The sequence below is a fragment of the Palaemon carinicauda genome, chromosome 15 (genome assembly GCF_036898095.1).
Source record: "Palaemon carinicauda isolate YSFRI2023 chromosome 15, ASM3689809v2, whole genome shotgun sequence".
Classification (NCBI taxonomy): Eukaryota; Metazoa; Arthropoda; class Malacostraca; order Decapoda; family Palaemonidae; genus Palaemon; species Palaemon carinicauda.
In genome coordinates this window covers 99,216,027-99,225,643 of record NC_090739.1, presented here as the reverse complement: position 1 = coordinate 99,225,643, position 9,617 = coordinate 99,216,027, and the positions used below count along the sequence as shown (strand labels likewise).

The 9,617-nt window shown below is 36.4% G+C and overlaps 1 protein-coding gene across 1 annotated transcript; it reads right to left on the bottom strand.

Annotated features, from left to right (window-relative positions):
- Window positions 1-1,460: 1,460 nt before the first annotated feature.
- LOC137654109 (uncharacterized) lies at window positions 1,461-1,802 on the bottom strand. Its single transcript, XM_068387747.1, has one exon. The coding sequence runs from the start codon at window positions 1,800-1,802 to the stop codon at window positions 1,461-1,463; it is 342 nt and encodes a 113-aa protein (XP_068243848.1).
- Between the last annotated feature and the right edge of the window lie 7,815 nt (window positions 1,803-9,617).

The window sequence follows — 9,617 nt, the reverse complement described above, 5'->3', positions numbered from 1 at the left end:
TGAAAAATAAAGTAACTTAATAAATAACAGGACAGTGTTAATGAGAATGATGCATCTGACTGCAGCCATTTACCAGTTTGTTAAAATTAGGTGTCAAGTTCCTTGTACTGATCCTTAACACTGACTTAACATTTGAGTTAGTGAGAAGTGATTTGTTCTTTGACTTGGTAACTTTCATCATAACGAAAATCTGCTAAAAGAACAACACAAACATCTTTCATGTAATTTTTTTTAGATTTTGAAACTTTTCTGAGGGCAGATGCATAAAACTTTACCAGTGGTTTACTTTCAAACATCCTCTATAAAGAGTGGTTGCCTTGAAATCAATCAGTTCCGTCTGCAGTTCTTCAGTATCTGTTTCTATGTCACAGACAAAAGGTGAGCGGAGCAAATCGAACTGTCCTTCAATTACCTTGAAATCAGCAATTTTTTTCTTGAGATAAATTCTTCTTTTAAAGCCATCAACTGAGAACTGTACTTGTCTGACAACGCTTGTGTAACCACTCGTGTTCTCAACAGAGGAAAATGAACAAAGTTTTCCTCATTCAGCCGCTTGGCAAAACATTTGAGTATGAATTGAAAGACTTTTACTAGGAGGTACAATTCATAAGCAAATACACCTTTGCCTTCTAGTTTTGTGTCTAGCTCATTCAGCTTTTGCATTATGTCCATTCCAAATGCATAATCACAAGCCCATTCGCCACTCTCTATTTCCTTTGAAAAGTCACAAGAGATGTCTTTCTTACTGAAAAAAAATGTGACAATCTCTGCTTTGAGGCCCCACACACTCTTTAGTACTTTTCCCATGCTTAAATAGCGGACATTTGTGTGGTACAGCACATCAGTATAATCTGCCTCAATGGCCCCATGCTCTTACTGAATTCAATGCACACACCACTAGATCCATAACATGTTTGAGTTTTAAAGAAGGCCTACAGAGGATTTCTTGATGTATAATGCAATGAAAAGACAACGCACTGTGCAGTGGAAAATCTTCTTTGATTTTATCATTCATCAATTTTACAAGGCCAGAATGTTTACCTGTGAGTGAAGGAACACCATCAGTTGTAATACTTGGCAGTTTATCCAGGCTTATTCCAGACCTGATTAGACTATTAATGACACTGCTGTACAGTAACTCGTCTTATCTCTTTAGCATCTGGCAGAACACTGGTGTATGTGTATATTTAGACTCATGAGGCACTCATACTGTAACAAAGTTGTCAGATTATCCATTTGCGAGTAACGTGCTAATGTTCCTCAATATTATTTGGCGTTATGTGGTAATTTTTTTTCTACAATTTTACTTACATTTTATTCCCAAATGGTGTAAGTACAGTATATAACTTGATCTTGGCGGGCCGTAGTTTGCCCACCCCTGGTCTATTATTTGTCATTTTCATTATATGTCCTGTTCAAGTCCATTCTTTTTCTTACATGTTGTTACAATTGCCTCTACTTTAGTTTGCTCTCATATCCATGTTGATCTTTTTGTCTCCTAGTGTTATTTTCACCATTATTCCTTCTATTACTCTTTGAGTCGTAACTAGCTTATGTTTTAAGACTTTAAAATAAGGCTCTAAGTTTCTGAGGCATAAGTTTAAAGTTTGTAGGGCCATCTGATTAAATGCTTTTCTTTTTAGAGAAAGTGGCTTTTTAATTTTCATAATCTCATTTTGTTTGCCAAATGGTGTCCAACCCATACTTATCCTTCTTTTAATTTCGATCTTATTTCCTGGAGAAACACTTACGGGGTGTCCTAAACGAATATATTCATCAACAATCTCTAGTGGTTCGTCCATAACCCTTATTTGTTGTCTCTACATTTTCATCGAAAATTACCTTAATTTTACTCATGTTAATTTTTAGTCCTACATATCTGCTTTTTCTATTCATATATTCTATCATCTTTTGCAATTTCTCCCATGATTCACTAAATACAACTATATCATCTACAAATCTTAAATTGTTAAGGTACTCTTCGTCAATATTAATTCCTACATATTCCCAATTTGAATTTCTAAAAACTTTTGTGTGTTATATGTACACTGAATTTATGTATATTATATGATGAAACTTGTGAAAATGGCTTATTTGTTATATACAATGTAAGAATAAAACAATGTGTTAATATAATTTATAACTCTGAAATATCGTTGTGTTCTGGGACGAGAGTTCTAGTTGCTGCTTCGGCACCAGCCATGAGTTATACAAGATGATTACAGAGTGGGCCCGTGACGTGGGGTCATTTTGGGTAATGCTTGTCCTGGGCACCTCTCATCCGTCAGGAACATTCGGGAGTATTGTTCTCTCGTATATAAAGAACAGATGACGAGCGAGAGGGGAGACTAGACTAATACACCGTTGTGTTTGGAGACATATTTCAGCTACATCCCCTATGGCTCTGAAATATCTGACTACACACAACGATAGAGTATCTTGAAGAAGATAAAGAAGTTAAAAATGCATCAATTCAACATCAGAAGCTGTGTTTCTACATATCAACTTTCAAATCTAAAACTAAGCAACGTCGTCTGGCCCTTGCTGTATAGAAATTTGTGAAGTCAACTTAAGACCTGCTTCTTCGGTGGATCTTGTATCATACAGGTACTGTTAATTCTTATGTTATCAAATACCGTTATATTTTATGTTTGCTGGCTATAATTTTCATTTGTTGTTAATGTTTTGCTATTGTTTTGTAAACTTTTTGAGTAGATTTTGCATAATCTACGTTGTGTTCAATAGCTGAACCTAACAGTGTTCTGTGAATAGTTTAGGAGAGATGGGGCCTCCCTGTCTAACTCCTTTCTCAATCAGAATTTTTTCACTATCTTTATATAGTTTTAGGATTGCTGTAGCCTACCTTCATATATTATATATATATATATATATATATATATATATATATATATATATATATATATATATATATATATACATATATATATATACATACAGTATATATATACATATATAATTATATATATACCAATATATATACATATATATATATATATATATATATATATATATATATATATATATATATATATATATATATATATATATATATATATATATATATATATATATATACAATATATATATATATATATATATATATATATATATATATATATATATATATATATATATTTATATATATCTACCAATATAAATGTATATATATATATATACATATGTTTATATTTATACATATATATATAAAGATACTACCGCTAGAGAGTTATGGGGTCCTTTGACTGGCCAGACAGTACTACATTGGGTCCTTCTCTCTGGTTACGGTTCTTTCCCTTTGCCTACACAGACACCGAATAGTCTGGCCTATTCTTTACAGATTCTCCTCTGTCCTCATACACCTGACAACACTGAGATTGCCAAACAATTCTTCTTCACCCAAGGGGTTAACTATTGCACTGCAATTGTTCAGTGGCTACTTTCCTCTTGGTAAGGGTAGAAGAGACTCTTTAGCTATGGTAAGCAACTCTTCTAGGAGAAGGACACTCCAAAATCAAACCATTGTTCTCTAGTCTTGGGTAGTGCCATAGCCTCTGTGCCATGGTCTTCCACTGTCTTGGGTTAGTTCTCTTGCTTGAGTGTACACTCGGGCACACTATTCAATCTACTTTCTCTTCTTGTTTTGTTATAGTTTATACAGGAAATGTTTATTTTAATGTTGTTACTATTCTTTAAAATATTTAATTTTTCCTTTTTTCCTTTCCTCACTGGGCTATTTTCCCTGTTGGGGCCCCTGGTCTTATAGCATCCTGCTTTTCCAATTGGGGTTGTGGCTTAGCATTTAATAATGATAATATATATATATATATATATATATATATATATATATATATATATATATATATATATATATATCAAGTGTTTTAACATAAAATTCGTCTATTCCTTGTCTTTGAAGGGGTTTCATTTCATGACTGGTGACAGAATCAAAAGCTTTCTCATACTCTTCAAATGCCAAAAATTGTGGTTTGACATACTCTGTTCATTTTTCAATTACCTGGTTAATAACATGGATATAGTAAGTTGGTGAATATGAGTTTCTGAAGCATGTCTGCTCTCTTGGTTGATGAAAGTATAGCTGCCTTTCTTTTTGGTCTAATATGATCTTTGTAAATACCCAATATATTATTACAAGAAATCTTATTGGGCGGTTATTTTTTAGGTCTTTTTTTTTTTTTGTCTCCATTTTTGTGAATTGGTGAAATGATAAATTTCCTTAGAGTTTCCTGATCAGGGAGACTCAATGATAAGGGCTCTGCCCTTTAAGGGTTAGGAGTGTAATCTCCAGCCCTTAAAAATTTTAATGTTGCAGGGTAATCTGAAAACTGATTTCTAATCAGAATATTGAAGAAATTATATTCTTTCAATATGAGATTGGGTTCAACAAATACTTGGGTAGGGATACTCAAGAAATATTGGAAATAACTACTAGTATAATATATACAGTAGTTTTCTATCTGCAGTATATCCTATACTGCAAATATACTGACTACCTGTATAAACATATACTGTAGTTCAGCCGGCATGTCGTCGGCATAGCTAGCTCTTGCCGGCACATCCAGCCTGCTAAAAGAGAGAGAGATAGCATGGAGAAAGGCTACCTAATACTGTGTATGTATACAGTAAATAATGATGTAAAAGTCTACTTTTACTACCTTTCTCCAGAAAGAAGGTTCAAATGGAAGGGGAGAATGTAACATTCAGGCTTCCATCCAGCTACAATACTGTTGCCAGCAAAGTCCCGCCTATACACTGCCGGCTGGCAGTATCAGTACAGTCGGCATGCTGCCGGTTGAGTCAGCACGAATCTGTGCCGGCCTGGCCGGCAGCATCCCGACATCAGAATCTGTGGCTAGCAGTCCAAGGGAGAACTGAAGAACTGAAGAACCTTGGTGACAGAAGGGACTCCCCACTCACAGTCAACATGGCCACCAGCCGCCGGCCGGCAGCTGCCATGGCTGCCGGCCAGCAACTGTCATGACTGCCAGCCAGCAGTTGCCATGACTGCCGGCCGGCAGCTGTCATGACTGCCGGCCAGCAGCTGCAACGACTGTCGGCTGGCAGTTGCCATGACTGCCAGCCGGCAGCTGTCATAGCTGCCTGCTGCTGGCATAGCTACTGGCAGCCGGACAACGGCTATAGAGAGGGAGTCTGGTCGGCCCCGGCAACCCAACGGTAACGGTAAGGTTGTAGGAAGCCGCCAACATAAAGGGATAGAGGTGGAGGGAAAAAAGGGTCCTGTATAAGGTATGGAAGGAGCCGGCCGTATAGCCTGTCCTACCTCACCTAATGAAACTCCGTTACTGTATTAGAGCAATCCCATGTGGCTAAAGAATTCTATTCCGTAGCCTAGGGTTAGACTGATAAAATAAAGAGGTTGGTAGCACCCTCACCGCCATCTCTAAACAATAAAGGAACAGGGTTCTAGTGCCAGTGTCCCCTAAGCAGTAGGGACTAGTCTGCTAGGCCACAGGGAGAAGGTATCATATCGTACAGACGTACAGACCCTTCAGGTGTGTCCTAGGGAGGTCTAGCCTCCTATGTCGGCAGCCTAACCCAGCAAAGGAATTCTATTCACCTTGCTAGTCAGCTACCGCCCACAGATCAAATACTCTCAGGTTCTGACCAAACCCAAAAACCTGCATCTGCGGTTACAGGGGAAGGGCAGAAAAACCGTAGGCTAGTCATGCCTGAATTAAAAATTCGAAGCCGACCCACTAGGGTTGTAACCTAAGGCTACGTTCAGAGGGAAGGAGGGATAACCCTTAAATCCCCTTTTAGGAGACGTGCAATGTTTCATCTAATTCTAGGAGATAACTATCTCTATATGAATTGAAAGAACAATACACGAGGGTAACCGAGGAAATGTCTGAACGTATAATAAAACGCCTAGGTTAGGTTACCTAGGTGAGACGAGATCTCGGTTACCTCACTCACCGAAACTCTAACTATAAGATCGACATAGAAGGAAAATTATGCACATTATAAATATCTTTACAAGAATAATTGGCCTAAATAGCTTACATAATTAAATAATTAATTAATGCTATTTAAAAACCGGGAAGTCGTTCTACTAACTAAATAGCACATGCCTAACGAACGACAGCGCCCATGGCGCCTCCAGTATCAGGCTTATCTTCTAAACACAATAAATTACTCTAATTTCACTGTGAAACAGGAGCTAAAAATTACTCATTGTAAAAACCCAATACTCAACTTTCCGAAGGCGAAAGAAGTAGGAGAATGCATAATAATAATCCTTGCAAATAGATCGAAAAGTTAGATCAACAGGGAACATCACTGAGCGAAATCGCTACAAAATTAGGAATGTCCGCCATCTTGGAGATGGCACTGTTGTGGTGGTCAATAGTAGTACGAGAACTGGGATAACCTTGATACGGCTCCCCTTCTATTCTGCCACGTCCCCCTCGAAGCGTAAACGCTATTAGAGGTGCAGATTGCTATGTGTCGTGTCAAGAATACGTCCTTTGATATTATGCGATATCCTTGAGAGAAAATTTAAGGATATTCGCTCCAGGAGTTAGAATTCTGGGACCTGAAGGTTTAATTCTCTGGGAATATCACTGTAGTAACATATATCCCTTAGGAAGCTACTTTAGAAACTTCCATCAAGACGACATGGCTTCAGCCCAAATATATATATATATATATATATATATATATATATATATATATATATATATATATATATATATATATATATATATATATATATATATATATATATATATATATATATATATATATATATATATATATATATATATATATATATATATATATATATATATATATATATATATATATATATATATATATATATGCATATATATATATATATATATATATATATATATATATATATATATATATTCCCTTGGTCTAAAGTTTCCTTACCAATCCCCTTACAACGTCTTTCACTTAGGGCCAAGATACCAAACTATATTTCATAAATTCACTCTTCACTTGCTGTAACTTCCCAATCTGATTCATAGTTCTAACATTCCAATTACCTATTTTCAATTTTTCGATAGTATTTATAAACCGGAAGATTCTTAGCACCCGCTACGCCCAGGACTGGGGGCCATCTTTCATCTTCTCTATACATGACTGACTAAATCCATAGAGGATTCATTGGCTAGATACATCAAAGGATGGCCAGTTCCTTGTGATGTGCAGTGCCTATCTAACTAAGGCAAGTGACCCCTGCCAGTCCACACTAATTCTAGTAAGATCAACCGCCAGGCATCAGGAGTAGAAGCTTTAGAGACCGTTTGTCCATCGCCTTAAACCCATCCGTCACCCTGCTGCCAGTGACTTCATCGAAATTTAGGGGGGCATTTCCTCCACACCCAAAGCTCTCATTACTCCACCAAGCAGCTCATACGCTTATACGAATATAACCGTTGACAAACATGGATTGCTAAGATATACCGCCTAGCCTGGTTATATATATATCTAATATGGCCACCATATATTTGCTATAGTTGAAAAATTAGTTACAACAATAAAGGTTTGAAATGATTTCCAGAATGTATCTGCAGGAGAATTTACATGTATGCATATACATATACAGTGATGCCTCAGCATACGAAAGTAATCCGTTCAGGATACGGTTTCGTATGCTGATTTTTTCGTATCCTGAGTCGCGTTTTACATGTAAATAGCATAATCCGTTCCAAGCCTTACGAAAAGACACCTTTTCTTTCATAAACACGCTAAACTGTAGTAATAAACATACAATGCAGCCATTTCTATCATTCAATAATTAGCCCAACCGTTAAAAACAGCCTAATCCATTCCAGAAACTACCATGAGATTATTCAATAATGTAGTTATAGCCTAGTTATCCCCTCCAAGCCCTAAGAAAACAGTCCATTTTCTTTACTACTGGTTAAAAGTTACGGTACTGTATGTAAAGCTTTTGGATCAGTGAAGGTGTATTGTTACCTGTACACCTAAATTAAGGGTTGATACCCTGAAAAAAAGATACTGTACTCTCGGCGACGAGTTGGGATCTCGTAAGCTTTTCGTATCCTGAAAATTTTTTCTTATACTGAGGCATAAAAATCTTTGTATCGCTTTTCGTATCCTGAATTTTTCGTAAGCAGAAACTTTCGTATCCAGAGGTATCACTGTATAAACAATATTTAACAATCAGATTAATCCAAGTCAGTTATATACAAATTCTTTATTATTCAGATGGCAGATTTCTGCAGCATTCAGAAATATGGCAGCTACACAAAAAAGGGCATTTCAGGCCGTTCTTTCTGCAGCCACAAAGTCTTATAAAGCAAAGCTCGTTACTTTTACATCAACATTTAATGAGTTTAATCAAAGCAGGTGGAACCATTGATGTGCCTTCTTGGGTTACAATAGGAAGAAGCATATCATATCCCTCTGGGGTATGCCATCTATAATCGGTAGGAGCCAATGGTGATGGGTCAGAATTGAGACTGCCCTTCATAATAGCTGCAGCTAAGTGAGGTCTGCGAAAATTTTGTAGAAATGCTTTATTTGAAAGGCTCTGTAGGGGAAGGGACTTTAATTTTGGTGGCTCGAGTCCCACAATGTAACTCGAGCATCTCAAATTTTCACATTTAGTGAACCCATAATTAGTTAAAAGGATTTTGTCGATGCCTCATAAATGTCCTTTATATCCTTGGTAATATCTCTAAAGCACTGGAGATAATCAACAATTTCGTTGTTTTTTTCCTGAAAAATTTTTAAATTTTTCAAACATTGTTGCAGTAAGAGAGCAATCTTATCAAAGGAACAAGAACAATGGATTTTCTCTTGAGTAATTTTCTGGATATTCATTTACCATCCTTCAGTGTAAAGAAAACTGTGGTTTTACCAATAGCATAATAGCTGCAAACTGTATCCTACCCACTGATGACATGAGCTTCCAGGAGAGATACTATGATGTTCATGTATATGGCTACTGTCGCATCAATATCAATTACCATCCGGCCTTTCTTAGATGACATCATATATATTTCGGAAATGCATTAGCATCACAAATACATTTGTGCCATCAGCCACAACGCCTATGCGTCTCCTTGATGAAGGATTGAGCTTGGCTTTTTAATATTACTAATTTTTATATTTATACACAAGAATGGGTATTTAACTTTTGAGTTTATTTCTACATTACTGGTAATTGGAAATTACCTGGTTTAGATAATGATGTCAGCATATTCACGCGTATTCCTGAGATCTGGTCGTCCAATGATCTGACCAGCTAGGAAGTCTGTAGAAGATCCAAGAATTTCAAAAGGTTTAGGCACTGGCAATGTGATAACTAGATGGTGAGGAACAAAATCACCTTTGTGCATTATGAATTCATCTGTTATAAGGTTTATGAGTAGCTTCTTGCTTTTCTGTAACATTAAGAAGTACAGATTGGGTGGCAAAAGGCTGAGATAATTAGAGACTGTATAGTCTTGATGCTGTATTATCTCTCCTAATCCGGGTACTCTCTTTAGTGCTTTTCTTCTTGTACCTAAAATCAACCACAGCCACCGTATAAGCAAGTTATGTGAATTACTCTAAAA

Excerpts from the sequence above, each read along its gene's own strand:
- LOC137654109 (XM_068387747.1), bottom strand. The coding sequence starts at position 1,802 with ATGGACGAACCACTAGAGATTGTTGATGAATATATTCGTTTAGGACAC.